This window comes from Hemiscyllium ocellatum, chromosome 12 (genome assembly GCF_020745735.1).
Source record: "Hemiscyllium ocellatum isolate sHemOce1 chromosome 12, sHemOce1.pat.X.cur, whole genome shotgun sequence".
NCBI lineage: Eukaryota > Metazoa > Chordata > Chondrichthyes > Orectolobiformes > Hemiscylliidae > Hemiscyllium > Hemiscyllium ocellatum.
This window is the reverse complement of record NC_083412.1, coordinates 65539145-65555727: the sequence shown is the minus strand read 5'-3', so window position 1 is coordinate 65555727 and position 16583 is coordinate 65539145. Positions and strand designations below refer to the sequence as shown.

Genomic DNA, 16583 nt, shown 5'->3' with positions numbered 1-16583 from the left:
ACGGTGGAAAGGTGCCACTTGTGGATTGTGTTGTTGTATTCAACTTACTAGATTCACAAACATACAGTTGGGAGCAGAATTTTTTGTTTATCTGCTCCGAGGCAGGTGTAAAACAAACAGAGTATTGAGGAAATTTGGATGCTGTCTTTTCCATATAAATATGCCCACACCAGTTTTGTTGCTCTGCTTTGATCTGGGCTCATAGCAATGTGTTGCCCCCTTGCTAAGGATCTGGACAAATGATTTTCCTGCAATCAGCAGCTAGTTCAAAACAAGTGTAAAAAGTTCTGAATTTTATATGTATCATGCAGAAACAAAACCTAGTGGTCCTAGACTTTTGGATAAAAACTGATGCTGTAAACCAGAGACAAAAAACATATATTGCTGGAAAAGCTCAGCAGGTCTGCCAGCATCTGTGGAGAGTTAATATTTTGGGTCAAGTGACTCTTCCTCAGAAAGTTCTGCCAGACCTGCTGAGCTTTTCCAGCTATTTCTATTTTTGTCTCAAGAGTTTTGGAGGTGTTTCAGTATTAAATTTTAGTTGACCCTCACTAACCCTTTTTTGTTATTTCTGTGATTGTATTTGAGGGGCATCTGCCATTTTCAGATTAAAAGAAATGTTGACAAAATAACTTTAACAACTTTCTCCTCGAAGAAAATAACTTTAATACCTATCTATATGTATTTGCCTGTAAAAAGATAATGAACTGTGTCTGTGTTCTCTGAAAATAAACAATTTTTGTTAATTAAAACAGTAGAACAGAACTTACATTTCAAAAAATTATTTATCAGACCTTTGAAGAGAATTTTAAAGAGAAGATGCTGCTTATAACTTGACAACCACTGGCTAGCCAACCAAACATGCCCACAAAGGAATTCAAGGCTGTTTACTCAAGCTTTGGACTTTTGGACTCCATCTCAAAAACAAGGATGTGACTAAGTTACTATCTCAGTTTCTTTGTAGTTAAGTTATTACTAACTGAATAATATCTTTAGCCTTTCTGCTTTGATCTCTTCCCTCTATATTGTGAGCATTCCTATGTTGCAAAGTAATCACTCCCTCTGCCTCCCAAACTGATCACATACCTCTTATCTAAGCATGTGTTGAATTAATCTGACTTCTGATTTAACTTCAGCACAATGTTGCAGCCCTTACAAATGAACAAACAGAAAGGGTAGGGGAAGTATGCAATCATTGTTTTAAAAGAGGAAAAATTAAATCACAATCGATTCATGGATATGACATGAGGACAGGGAGAGAGTTCAATTCTAAAACTTAAATTCTGTCCATAACAGCATTACTGGTAAAGAAAATCTGGTATTAAGGGCTAGTCTTAGGGCCTTGAAACTATTGTTAATCATCATGAAAAACCTATCTGGCTCACTAACGTCCTTCAGAGAAGGAAATCCACCATCCTTACCTGCTAGCCTAAATATGAAACAAGACCCCAGCAATGTGGTTGATTCTTAAATATTCTCTGAAAAGGCATCATGAACTGTTTAGTTGTATTACACCCACTACATAACAGTCAAAATAATAAAACAGATTGACAAGGTGGTGTTGATTTAGACATCAGAAATGACAACAGCACACTTATCCTGTCAATCTGGCAAAGTGCAAGTTGAGAGTTGTTCCACAGACCATCAAACAACTGCCTGGTATTATTACACTTACAGAATCATACATGACACTGATAACCCAGCACCACCATCACCTTCTCTGGCTATGTCCATTCTCACCAGCAGGACAGACCCACTAGAGATGACACCACAGGGGTATTCAATTGGAAGGGAGTTGCCTTTGAAGTCCTCAATGTTGACTCCAGGTGCAATGAGGTATCCTGACATCAGGCAATTATCTATTATGATGGTTTTTGTGGACTTGAGTATGAATGACTGTACACACTTGAATACATTATTTTTGAAAGGACGATGAAAAGATACATTTGAACTTTTATTAAGAAAATATTTATTGAAAACTGCATTGTTCCAGATAATTGCTGACCTTGGTTGGTTGAACTCACTTCCAGGAACAGCTGACCTTTTTCATGACTGAACTTTATTGCTGTTCTGTTTAAACAATGTTTTGTACAGTTCAATTTTCAACGGGGAGAAGCCTGCTAAAGAACTAGCTACTCAGATTATTTCCCCTGTTTCCGCTGCACCATTGAAGTGAATTCAGTGTGAAGTCTGATTGTCCTCCTTAAGAGCAACTGGAAGACTCCTTTATACTCTGCTTCCTGAGAAAGCTGTGTTTGGCAGGATCTCAGAATCAACAGCACTTTTTTGATGTCATCCTTATAACCAGAATGTCAGACTGACAGCCATCTGAACATCTCAATCTTATCCTTTTTGCCTTCAAGAACTAAGGCTTATTGGCCAAAATTATAAAATTATGAAAATTATAAATCAGCTTTCTTTTCTCCCTTTACATGTGGGTGCATGTGTATGTGTGTGTATTTTGGGTTCTTTCAAGGTGCAACCATTTATATTTTCATATTACAAACTATGTCTGTTAACCAGGCTTGCATCTGCAATGAAGAAGGGTCTGACAAAGAACCCATAAGACCATGAGGTATAGGAACATAATGAGGCCATTTGGCCCATTCAGTCTGCTCCACTATTCAATCATGGCTGATATGTTTCTCAACCCCATTCTCTTGTCTTTCCCCACAACCTTTCATACCCTTACTATTCAAGAACTTATCTATTTTAGTGGATTTGAACCATTAACTGTTTATCTCTCTACAGATGCTACCAGACCAGCTGAGTTTCTCCAACTCTTCCTCTTTTTTTTGGATCAATACACAGGACTCTGTCCTTTGCAGACAGAAAGAGCATTCACATTCACTGTGTTTGTTTCAACTCAATCATAATTTGCTGGTTCATTTCTCAGAGCAATACTCTGAACCATCAGCCAAAAACACATTTTTAATCAAACTTGTCAGACAGGTTTTGACACACCTTTGTGGTAAGTGGAACCTGAACCAGCACTTTATGGTCAAGAGATAGGGACACAACTACACCAAATAGCCCTAACATGAACAATCACTCAACCTGCCTGATTTAAAATCTAAACAAAACCCAGCAGTTAATTAGTGTGGTATTGGAAAAGCACAGCAGGTCAGGCAGCATCCGAGGAGCAGGAGAATCGATGTTTCAGGCATAAGTCCTTTATCAGGAAGGTTCCTGATGAAAGGCTTATGCCCGAAACGTCAATTCTTCTGCTCCTCGGATGTTGCTTGACCTGCTGTGCTTTTCCAGCACTACAATCTCGACTCTGATCTCGACCATCTGCAGTCCTCACTTTCTCCTGGCAGGTAATTGTCAATGATCATTAATTAGAGCAATCTCCACAGCATCACTTCTAATAATCAGCACTCTGATGCATTATGAATGTTGATTTTACCCTTGATATTGATATTCTTGTAAATTGTCCTATTAAATGGAAGACAAAAGAACTCATAACAATGTGCCTTTTTTTTAGCAAAACCCGAAAATGAAACTGTTAATATGATTGTGTGTTATTACACATGCCATACCTAATGTGCATGAGTAATGGCTTCAAACTTACATTTTCATACTTTGACGAGGAATATATGTGAATTTGGTGGTTCCCAACTGCTTACACTGATTTTCACTTGTGCATATGTCAATATTCGTGTGTATAGTAAAAAGACTGCAATACATATGGAGGTAAGTAGACAACCAAAATGTACGCCTGGTAGACTGTTCTTTCCAGGTGTATTTTCCATATTACACCATAGCGGAAAAGGAGTGGAGCTGGAAAAAGCACGGCAGGTCAAGCAGCATCAGAGAAGGAGGGGAGCCGATGTTTCAGCTCAGAATCTTTCATCAGGACTTGCTCCCCTTTCCTTAAAAACGTTATTTTAACCTAGGTAAGTTTGCCACTTCTTTTTTTTCGGTTCATTATTTCATTGGAATTGCCTTTAACAGTTGCTTTCACTCTCTGATTCCTAAGTGTCAACTAGTAGTTTTTTGAACAAGGATGCACCAGTCCTGATGAAAGTTTCCGAATTGAAATGCCAATTCCTACTTTCCCCTGATGCTGCTTGACCTGCTGTGCTTTCTCCAGCTCTACTCTTTAGCCATTCTGATCTCCAGCATCTGCAGTTCTCACTATCTCCATATTACATCATGACAGGTTGTTCTGCTCCAAGAAGCACAGTGTGAGTAGTTTAAATGAAAAGGCAAATGCTGCATCCTTGTTCAAAAAACAACTAGATGACAAACTTATCTGGGATAAAATAACTTTTATTAAGGAAAATGCAAGGAAAGTGGAGTAGGACATAACTTGTTGAAGTTTAACCGCACATTACACACGAGTGGAGTATTTTCTTCCTCTGGGCTAGCATCCCTTACAGTCAAGGACAGGCCTTGTGGATACTGCCACATATTGCTCTGGGCTGAAAATGTGTTGCTGGAAAAGCACAGCAGGTCAGGCAGCATCCAAGGAGAAGGAGAATCGACGTTTCGGGCATGAGCCCTTTTTCCTGAATGCTGCCTGACCTGCTGCGCTTTTCCAGCAACACATTTTCAACTCTGAGCTCTAGCAACTGCAGTCCTCACTTTCTCCTAGAACATATTGCTCTGGATCAACATGAAAAATACAGTATTATCAGTATGTGAATAAGCAATGTTTTGGATCCTTCGATCAATATTCCTGTCATATTGAAATAAAGTGGTGTATTGCAATTATTTGAAAGTGAAAAAAGATGTGTCCATTTTCAACTTTGGTCGGGTATGTCCTCTATAAACCAATATCCTGAAATAAATTGGGGTACAATTATATTTTTCCTTGTTTTTATATTATATAAGAAAAGAACAGTAGAATAACACCTGGATTCAACATTTGAATTCCACTCAAATGTGCAAGGAAATTAATTGTTGATAGGGACAGAATTTTTTTTCTTTTTGTATTAATTACTTTAATTTCCTCCTATTTTTTAGCAAGATGGAGAATATTTTGAGAATGGCTCTTTCCTCCCCCAGAACTGCACTAACTTGGATCACTTCCTAATACAGGGTAGTTATATTTAATCCTTACACTTCACACACCTTCAAACACATGTAACTGGAATAAAAGTAATTTCCAATGCAAATACAGCTTATCAGATCACCACTGCAACTTCATATACACAGCTATTTAGTCAGTACAGAAACAGTACATCAAATCAGCAACAAGACCATCAATTTTACTGTTGTATTAAACTACAAAATGTGATGATGTTGTAAATATAGGTGACAACTCAAGGGAAAAATATATCAAAATCAAAATCTTTTGAATTAAACCAAAATAGGAAGATTCACTATTGAAAAGGTAACCTAATACTTTAAGGAGCACAATTAAGGCATAGACTTGAGTCCCTGTGATTTTTTAAATATTCATTCATGGGAGGTGAACATCGTTTACTGGGCCAACATTCATTGCCTGTCCCTAGCTGCTCTTAAGAAGGTGATGTGAGTTGCTTTCTTGATCACTTGCAGTCTGTAGGTAGACCCCACAATGCTTTGGATCCTTCAATCAATATTTTTAACACTGAGAGAGTCATACTGAAACAAATTGACAAATTATTACGATTATTTGAAAGTGAAAAATGATGTGACCATTTTCTATTTCAGTTGGGCATGTCCTCTGTAAAGAAATATGAAATACAATGTGATTGTGATCTATTCACTTTTGACAGGATGTATGGCTAAGGCCTGATCATTGAAGGCTTTACCAATTACTGACTGAGAATGGATATATCCTTTCACTCCTCTGTTTTCTGTTGCTTAATCAACGTGAGATTTCCTCAAATGCAATAAACAATAACTCAGCCTCCAAACTGCACTTAAAGGGATATTTTCTTTAAAGTTAAAATAAATGCAATGAACTGTACAATACTTATCCTTTCTAACAAGCAGTAAGTATCTATGGCTTGGAATTGGATCCAAAAGGTAAAATAAACTTGGTGCATCTTGAGTTTTTCCCACCTATGATAAATGTAAAAATAAAAACAAAGCACTCCATTTCTAGATTTTGTGCTTATGTATTATTATTTCTATGTTCCTAGAAAACAACATATTCATTCTTTAATAATGTTACTTGAAGTAACATAACCCCTGAAAGAATGCACGGTTGTGTTTTAAACCATGATAGGTAAAAACAATGACTGCAGATGCTGGAAACCAGAGTCTAGATTAGAGTGGTGCTGGAAAAGCACAGCAGTTCAGGAAGCATCCGAGGAGCAGGAAAGTCGACCATTAAACCATTATAATAAAGTTGGGAAACTGAATTTAAATTTACATTGACTTTGCATGTTCTGTTTATAACATAAGTAAACACATGAATAACTTTCACTGTCATAATTTTGGAAATTATTTTTGCATTTAAATAGCATAATTGAAGGGTTAGGTTAACCTTATTATCATTTTGATAAATATGTAACCCTTCTTAATGTAAACACATTGAAGAGTCGCAGTAAGTTCCATTACATAATCCAAATGTATAACTATGTAAAATCATCAGTAATTGGCAAAGTAGAGACATGCTGCTGGATCCAAGTGGCAAACTTTGATACTCTTGTGTAGACCCCAGGATAATTTTCTCTTCCACATCCATGGCCCCAGCTAACGATGCCAGTCAGAAACCATCTTCCACCAATCCTTTCCTGACAAGATAATGGTCCTCCAGAGTCACCCTGCAATATTAATCAAAGACCTGAAAATACCGGCAATGAAAATAAATATTACAAATTTAAAAATAAATTGATCAGATTTTTCCAAAACAAATGGTGTCTGAAAGGCACATCAATCATCCATAAGTTGGTCAGTGTTGTATATGCTGCAGACCTAACTACCATTGGATAATGGTTTTGATAGAGTGCCAACACCAATCTCGTTTAAAACCAACTTGTTCAGAGATGTTATTACACACCTATACAGCAGGTGGGACTTCAGCCCAGGCTTCCTGGTTTAGAGGTCAAGACACAGGAGCCCAAAATCTCAAACCTATCAACTCATCACTCTCACTGATTAGAAGGATTCAAACCTGGACTTCCAGAACATCACTTGGGCCTCTGGATTAATAGTCTAGCAATAATGCCATGAGACTATTGCGTCACAAGCATTGTGAATTAATTTAGGTAACCTCAGCTGTAGTTGGCATCACCGCATTATAAACCAGCTGTCCAGCCAACTGATCTAACCAACAACACTAATTCTTTTTTCTATGCTATGTCTAAAGGTTTAATTAATTAACAGTATTCCCCAGGGCTAACCTCTGAGATATTTCAGATTGGGTGGAGTTTAATGCAGCCTTCAATGTGAACCCTATAAGAACCATTACTGCATTTTGCAATTTACTGCAAATTGCCACATAGTGATGTCTAGTTTGTGCTGTTTCAGTGTGAGCCGTGCGAAATCAGCATCTCACAGGTGAAAATCCATAATTTTCATAAGCCTGCTGTATTTGCACATGACTAGTTGCTGGAGGATAAGTCTAATAATTATAGTGCCCCCCTTAAGAGCATGTAATTATTAATGACTTCCAATCATGCCTTTTGTTCAGAAAGTAAACAATAACCAGATGATTTCAAAAGGGAATGAGGTTGTTATTTGCAAGGGACCAATATGCAGAGCTATAGGGAGAAGGTAAGAGAATGGCACTAAGTAAATTGTTCATTCACAGAGCCACTGTCAGCATGATAAGCGAATGACGTATTTCTGTGCTGTGAAGAGCTGACTTTCATTCCATTAGGGTGTGACTAGGTCTCAGAGATAATTTACCTTCTTTTTCACCCAATGTTTCTTTCCCTCTTTATTTCTCTTTCAATGTCTGATTTCAAATGGAATTCACTGGTGTTATTTCATCCTTCTTATTGGTCATTCCACTGCTGATTTCAATGGTTAAGGAAATATACTGTTTGTCCCTCTATTCACCAAGATCCCAGCTATCCATGGACTAGATTCAAAGCCCTGTGTCATTTAAAACATTAGAAGTCCACCAAGTTCTCAACCGTAACGATACCTTGTGGATTGCTGTACTCTCCTGAAGCATGTCTTAACAACAGCTAAGTTCTGAGGAAGGGTCACTTGACCCAAACCATTAATTCTGATTTCTCTCCACAAATGCTGCCAGACCTGCTGAGCTTTTCTAGCAATTTCGGTTTTTGTTTGTGTTTGTTGTTAACACCAGCTGGACCTGGGAGCTGTCCGTGACTGTGGGACGAAGGGCCCATTTCTTATGAATCCATAACTGAGATGTGGAGCAAGAGTGTGGTGCTGGAAAAGCACAGTAGGTCAGGCAGCATTTGAGGAGCAGGAGAATCGACGTTTCGGGCAAAAGCCCTTCATGAGGAATCCCCTCATGTGACATGTGAGGTAACATCCTGGATCAGGACCTGTTGGACGAGTGGGCTAGAATTGTAGGCAGGATGGCCAGGGGCATGAGATCACCATGGCCTTCAATTTCTTTGTCACTGATGACTCTCAGTCTGTTTTCAGGGGACATCAGCCTCATCTCTTACCTGCAGCATGGATTGTGGGGGTAAATTTTCAAGGCCTCAATAGGATCTTCAGTCTAACTCATGAAATGAACTAGCATTCTGATATACAACAGCTGCTGGCATAAATGTGATTTTGTTGCTGCATATGCTCAGGAGAGGGATAGAACATAGAACAGTACAGCACAGTACAGGCCCTTCGGCCCACAATGTTGTGTCGAGCTAAGTTAATCTAAGATCAACCTAACCTACACACCCCTCAATTTACTGCCATCCATGTGCCTGTCCAGCAGTCATTTGTACACCTGAATATAAAACAAAATGATGCAAAAGTAATCATCAATTGTTTCAGTTATGCAGGGTTTGAGACTAACCTTGAGCAAAGTTAGCAGTAATTTCTATAGATGCCATTCTTCCAGTTCCCCATTGGACCCCCCCACCCCACTTCTGGGATTTTCTATTGAAAATGGCAGCAAAAAGTGCACTATATGTACTCAAATATGGCAGGTGCACAGCAATGGTATGACATTCTTGCCGTCATTTGGACTACAGGAATGCTGAGTTTACAACTGCAAATAGTGTACTTATTTAAAGACAGGCCAATTTATTGCACAGGGTGCAAGTGGTTTAGAACTGCTACAGTAATATGAACAGAGGAGGGAACTAATTTAAAAATGAAAATGAGCCTGATTGTAGAGAAGCAACCAAACTATATCATGGTGGCAACAGAAATCTGAGAGTCAGTGATTGTGGAAATTCCTATTCTCTGTTTTATCACCTTTACCATGGAATTTTTTTATTGTTTCTGAGTCATGGAAAGCAACAGTTACTTTCTACATTTTCTATATTGGATCTACATTTATACTTAATGATGCAAGAAGTCCAGCATAAATTCATCATTGAATACATTCCAATTACGTTGACAATTAAGAAAACAGTCTGTAATGACACTACATTATGGTAGGTGAATCTAGTATTGACCTAGATCAATACCGATAAATTCAATGTGCATCATAAAGATATGCAATGGAGTTGATAGTTAAGCTTTTCAATTGCCACAAATCTGACCTGACAGATTGGTACACCTTGCATCAGTAAATAGAAGTGTGTGCCCAGGCAATTATATCTGCCACAAATTACACCTTTGTCTAAACTTTGCATGCCCTGAAAGTTAAACAGGTCTCTCTGCAAATGAGCTTCCATGGCACATGGCTATACCAATTTTTCAACCACGGAGGAAAGCCTACATTTTGTGATTGATCTTCTCTTAGCAAGTCTCTCGGGATTGAGGATAATTTGCATATTTTCTGGATCAATGGATTCTGAGATAGCTGATATGTCCAGTGCAAAATCTGCACACTTTGTCACAGGGAGGGTACTTGGTGCTTATTGAGACAGAAGGCTGAGTTGTTTAGAGATTTGTGCACTATCCCTTTGCCTCCAGTTGGAGCAACAAATTCTTTTGATGTGTTCTGTGCCTTCCCAAATAAATCTCCATTTCGGTTGCTCACACGTCAGGGACTTCCAAGCGTCGACAGATTTGTTTGATTTCTTTGGGGATGCTTGAAGATATCCCTAAAGTGTTTCCATTCTTCTCTTGAGTGTCTCTAGCTGTCAATGAATTCTGAGGGTCAGACATAGGTATTAATGAATGATTAAGACCTCAATGCTGAGCACGTTGTTTTGGTAGAAGGCACTTCTGGATGACTTTTTTCGCCATTAATTTGGAAAATTTTGTAACGGCAACACAGATTAATACAAGCTGCATTGTGTGAATAATGTAGCATTTTTCAAAAACTGTTGGAAAGCTACTTACAATGACCAGATTTTGTTCATTCATTCATGGGATGTAGACACCACTGCCTTGGTTAGCATTTATTGCCCATTCCTAATTACCAGGAGGACAGTTAAGAGTAAACCATATTGCTGTGGGTCTGGAGTCATGTGTAAGCCAGACGAGTAAAGAGCGGTAGATTTAGTTATAGTCATAGTTGTAGAGATATACAACACTGCAACAAAGCTTTTGGTCTAACTCATCAATGTCAACCAGATATCCTAAATTAATCTAATCCCATTTGCCAGCATTTGGCCCATATCCCTGTAAACCCCTCATACTCATGTACCTAACCAGATGTCTTTTAAATGTTGTGATTGTAACAGGCTTCACCACTTTCTCTGGCAGCTCATTCCACACACACACCACCCTCTACATGAAAATGTTGCCCCTTAGGTCCCTTTTATATCCGCCCTCTAGTTTTGGATTCACCTACTCTGTCAAAAGTATTTTGATTATTCACCCTATCCATGCCCCTCAGGATTTTATAAACCTCGACAAAGTCACCCCTCAGCCTCAAACGTTCCGGGAAAAATAGCCCCAGTTTATTTTGCCTCTCCGAATAGCCCAAACCCTTCAGGACATTAACAAACCAGATAGGTTTTTACAAGTATGGTTATATATTTCTTATTCCAGAGTTTTATTGAATTCGAATTGTACTATTTGCCATGGTGTGATTCAAACATAAGTCACCAGAACATTAACCAGGGGTTCTGGATTATTATTCCAGTGGTATTATTAGAGCACCTTCACCTCCCCTTGGGCTGTTATATACTAAATAATTGCATATGTATTTCTGAAAAGGGAAATGTTTTTCCATTAATAATTGTGCAAAATACAACATTGCTAACTATTTCTGTTTTTTGTGGTGACTAGGTATTTTCAACCATTGCAAAGGGACTGTGCAATGCTAGAAATAGGGGCTGCTGTGGTACACTGGTACTGTCACTATTCTGAGCCCACCAGACCTGGATTCAAATCTCAACTGCTCCAGAGATGTGCTCTGAACATGCTGATTGGAAAATATCTATAATACTGGAAATAGAAAATCTGAATGCTCATGAATTTTTAAGTACAGAATAACTGTTAAGTTTGATTTTTACTTTGATAAAGGTATTTGTTTTTCTACTTACGCGACATGCATCTCTTTTCCCTGAAAGTAACCCTGCACAGAGCATGCGTGGAGTGACAAGTCCATAGGTGGAACGGCAGAGTGACTGATTCATGATTTCAACCTTTGCTTGCTGAAGAACTGTAGAATCACTGCTACCTTCAGTCAGGTAAAAGAAAATTACAAAAGCATTACTTCACTTTGATCCATTTCAATAGTTCAATAGAATTTTAACACTTAATTCAGTATTTGGGAAAAGACAGTAATTTCAGGATAATGTCACTTAACTAACAATCAAAGATTTCAGGCTAATCCACGAGGGATATTGGTTCATCTTTCACAGTGGTAGTGAGTGGAATTTGAATTCCATAAATAAGCTTGAAATTGAAAGTCAGTCTCAGTCATGGTGACTATGAAACAATTATTAGTTGTTGCAAAAAAAAATTCAGTATGTCAGTATCCTTTAAGGATGCAAACCTACTATCCTTGTCTAGTCTCTATTTAACTCCAGATCCACAGCAATGCAGTTGACTCTTAATTGCCCTCTGAAATGGTATAGCAAGCTACACAGTTCAAGCCCAGTTATGGATAGGCAACCAATGCTGACCCTGTCAGTGACAAGTCCCTTGGTAGAGACATTCCCACTATGCCACAAGAACACTAACAATGGTGTCTTAGATCAACCAGGAATGACATTGTGTACTCCTTTGGCGCAATGATCATGCCCCCGCCTCTGGGTTGTTTTATCTTAGCCTGCTTGGCTACTCTCTCTCATTCCTGATGAAGGGCTTATGCTCGAAACGTCGAATTCTCTATTCCTGAGATGCTGCCTGGCCTGCTGTGCTTTGACCAGCAACACATTTTCAGCTGTGATCTCCAGCATCTGCAGACCTCATTTTTTACTTAGTAGGTCTAAGTTCAAGTTCCACATCTTTTGAAGTCATAATATGTACAACTGCTCTAAATAGTTAACAATGCCCTTCACCTATGCATGTGAACATTACATTACAGTATTTAAATTGATCACAGTGTGTACGGTGATGATCTAGTGATATTGTTGCTCATCTAGTAATATAGAGAATCAGGTAATGCTTTGAGGACCTGGCAGATGGAGGAATTTGAATTTAATTATTTTTAAGTTACAACTCTAATGACCTTGAAAACACTGTTGATTGGCATAAAACCAATTTGGGGAAGGAAACTATTTTATCTAATCTGGCCTAAATGTGACTCTTTACCCCATAAATATGGTTAACCTTTTACCACCATCTGAAATGGCCTAGAAGCCATTCAGCTGTCACAAATGGCACCTAAGGATGGGCAATAAATGTTGGCCCAGCCAGTGACACCCACATCCCATATGTCAATAATAAACACAGATGGACATCAATTTCATTGAATTGAATTTCACCATTATGGGATGGTGGGACTCAAATCCATGCCCTGGATTAACGTCCCAGTGATATCATCACTCAGCCATCACCACTGCCTCCCACTAGTTATTCAAAGATTCCTAGCAGAAGTGATTAACTGTATAAGAGAAGATTGAACATGTTAGATTTGGCTCTATTGGAAAATGAGGAATGAATGGTAATCCTACTGAAAGTAAGGGAACTTGACTTGGTGGATACAGGGAAGATGTTTCCTCCTTTAGAGAATTAGGGGACAGAGTTTAAAAACTCATGACTTTATAGTTAAGACTGATGAGTTTTTCTTTCTGTCTCTTTGTGAAATTCTCTTCCCCAGCGGATGGTGGAGGCTGGATTACTGAATATAGTCAAGACTGAGTTAGATTAGGAGAGTGGTTAGGGAGTTAAGGATTATGAGAAGCAAATGGGGAAAACATAATCAAATCAGCCATTTTACCAATTTGTGCAGCAGGCTTGAGGGGCCAAATAGCCTACTCCTACTCCTAATTCTTGTATGTTCGGACCATGAATATTCATTTTGTTATCTTCCCAAGTAATAAATCACACAACACAAAGTTATGGCTACTTGATGAAGGGGCAGCACTCCAAAAGCTAGTACAGGTAGACAATCCTTTATCCGAAACCCTCGGGACCAGCTGTCTTTCAGATCTCAGAAGTTTTTGGTTAAAGGATTGAATGACATTTTTGGAGTAAAATTAAAAAAAAGACCGAACAGCAGACCCAACCATGATTACCTTAAGGACTGAGACAGAATTGACTCCTGCCAGTGCTGGGCCATGCCACTACATCACATCTGAGTGATGTGGGTTGAGTGGGTGTTGAATTGGGTTAACTGCTTGCACATCAAACAACCTTGTTATGGAGAAAAAAAACTTCAGGAAAAAGCCTTCGAATTTTGGAGCTTTTCAGATTTTGGAATTTCAGATAAAGGATTGTCTACCTGTACTTCCAAATAAACCTATTGGACTATAACCTGGTGCTGTGTGATCTTTAACTTTGATCACCCCAGTTCAACACCAGCTCCTCCGCATCATGGTTCCCAAGTAATGTGAAGTTGGAATTCTATCATCTGTGGTGTTTAGGTGCAACAAGTTAGAAGCTGTTATTCAATCCCCATTTTAAAGCTAACATGTTCCTAGTTTTAGATAAAAATTGTTGCAAGTTGTTGCAAATACTTTGACTCTGTTAATGAGTAGAGTTACATTGAAAAATGCACAGTTATTGGAAAACAGACAGGATAGATGCAAACAAGATGTTCCTGATGACTGGGAAATCCAGAACCAAGGGTTACAGTCTAAGAATACGGATGGGCCATTTAGGACTGAGATGGGTACAAATCTTTTCACCAAGAGTGTGTTAAACCTAAATTCTCAGCCACTGAGACAGTTGAGGCCAAAACATGGAATCTTTTCAAGAATGAGACAGGGTACTGAATTTGATGATCAGCCATGATCACATTGTCTGTGTGGAGTTTTCAGGTTCTCCCTGTGTCTGTGCAAGCTTCTGACAGATGCTCCAGCTTCCTCCCACAGTCATAGAGTCATAGAGCACGGAAACAGACCTTCTGGTCCAACTCTTAAATCCCCACCAGACATCTTAACCTCACCTAGTCCCAGCACTTGGCCCATGGCCCTCGAAACACTTGTACTCATCCAGATGCCTTTTAAATGTTGTAATTGTACCAGCCTCCATCACTTTCTCTGGCAGCTCATTCCATATACACATCCCCCTGTGCGTGAAAAAGTTGCCTCTTAGCTCCCTTTTAAATTTGTCCTCTCTCATCTTAAACCTGTGCCCTCTAGTTCTGGACTCTTCCACCTTGTGGAAAACTCCTTGTCTATTTACCCTATCCATGCCCCTCATGATTTTATAAGACTCTGTAAGGTCACCCCTCAGCCTCCAACGCTCCAGGTAAAACAGCCCCAGCCTGTTCAAGCTCTCCCTATAGCTCAAACCTCCAACCCTGGCAACATCCTTGTAAATCTTTTCTGAACCCTTTCAAGTTTCACAACATCCTTCCAAGGCAGGAAACCAAAATTGCACACAATATTCCAAAATTGGCCTAACCAATGTCTTAGACAGATTAGATTCCCTACAGTGTGGAAACAGGCCCTTTGGCCCAACAAGTCCACACCGACCCTCCGGAGAGTAACCCACCCAGACCCATTTCCCTCCGACTAATGCACCTAACATTATGGGCAATTTAGCATTGCCAATTCACCTAACCTGCACATCTTTGTGACCTTAGGGGGAAACCAGAGCACCTGGAGGAAACCCAAGCAGACATGGTGAGAATGTGCAAACTCCACACAGAGAATCGCCCGAGGCTGGAATCGAACCTAGGTCCCTGGCACTGTGAGGCAGCAGTGCTAACCACTGAGGCACCATGCCACTCCATGACAGCTGCAATATGACCTCCCAATCCTATACTCAATGCTCTGTTCAATAATGGAAAGGATACCAAATTCTTTCTTCCTATCTACCTGCGACTCCACCTCCAAGGAACGATGAACCTGCACTCCAAGGTCTCTTGGTCAGCAACATTCCCCAAGACCTGACCATTAAGTATATAAATCCTGCTCTGATTTGCCTTTCCAAAATGCAGCACCTCACATTTATCTAAACTAAACTCCACCTGCTACTTTTCAGCCCACTGGCCCATCTGATCAAGATCCTGTTGAATTCTGGAGTAACTTTCTTCGCCATCCATTGCGCATCCAAATTAGGTGTCATCTGCATATTTACTAACTATACTTCCTATGTTCACATCCAAATCATTCATATAAATGATGAAAAGTAGTGGGCCCAGCACTGATCCTTCTGGTACTCCACTGGTCACAGGCCTCCAATCTGAAAAGCAACTCTCCACACCCACCCTCTGTCTTCTACCTTCAAGGCAGTTCCACATCCGAATGGCTACTTTTCCCTGTGTTCATAAGACCTTACCTTGCTAACCAGTCTTCCATAAGGAATCTTGTCGAATGCCTTACTGAAGTTCATATAGATCATGTCCACTGCTCTGTCCTCATGAATCCTCTTTGTTACTTCTTCAAAAAACTCAATCAAAGTTCGTGAGGCATGATTTCCCACACACAAAGCCATGCTGACTATTCGTAATCAGTCCTTGTCTTTCCAAATGCATGTTAAACCTGTCCCTCAGAATTCCCTCCAAACTTGCCCAATACCAATGTCAGGCTCACCAGTCTATAGATCCCTGGCTTTTCTTTACCCCCTTTCTTAAATAGTGACACCATGTTAGCTAACCTGTAGTCTTCTGGCACCTTACCTGTAACTATCTGTGGGGATTATATGTCCAGATATCCATCCAAAATTTCAGAGACGAAGGTCTATCCACAGTTAGCACAGGTGCTGTTGCCTTTATATTTGGACAAGAGTGTATATACTTTGTTCCCATACATCTCAGAGAATTCTGGCCAATATAGTAAATAAGCCATCCAGGTCTGCTATTAGACCTGATTCAGAGCAGATCACACAAGCCTCTTCGACCTTCTATTTTATATTAAATTATGAAAACTTAACCATCATATAAACTTGTATTCATAACAGCAATGGGCGGCATGGTGGCACAGTGGTTAGCACTGCTGCCTCACAGCGCCTGAGACCTGGGTTCAATTCCCAACTCAGGCGACTGACTGTGTGGAGTTTGCACGTTCTCCCCGTGTCTGCGTGGGTTTCCTTCC

General features: G+C 39.5%; 2 protein-coding genes across 2 annotated transcripts in view; both read right to left on the bottom strand.

The window, feature by feature from the left end:
• LOC132820596 (suppressor of tumorigenicity 14 protein homolog) overlaps positions 1 to 1734 on the bottom strand; it is an 81927-nt gene extending 80193 nt beyond the window's left edge. Inside the window, exon 1 of the mRNA XM_060832801.1 lies at positions 1686 to 1734. Within this exon, the coding sequence (XP_060688784.1) occupies positions 1686 to 1734 (49 nt within the window). The remainder of the gene's footprint in view (positions 1 to 1685) is intronic.
• Positions 1735 to 6515: 4781 nt separating this feature from the next.
• tmprss7 (transmembrane serine protease 7) overlaps positions 6516 to 16583 on the bottom strand; it is a 71699-nt gene continuing 61631 nt past the window's right edge. Inside the window, exons 17-18 of the mRNA XM_060832800.1 lie at positions 11475 to 11611; positions 6516 to 6704 (exon numbers count right to left, since the gene is read on the bottom strand). Of these exons, the coding sequence (XP_060688783.1) occupies positions 6516 to 6704; positions 11475 to 11611 (326 nt within the window). The remainder of the gene's footprint in view (positions 6705 to 11474; positions 11612 to 16583) is intronic.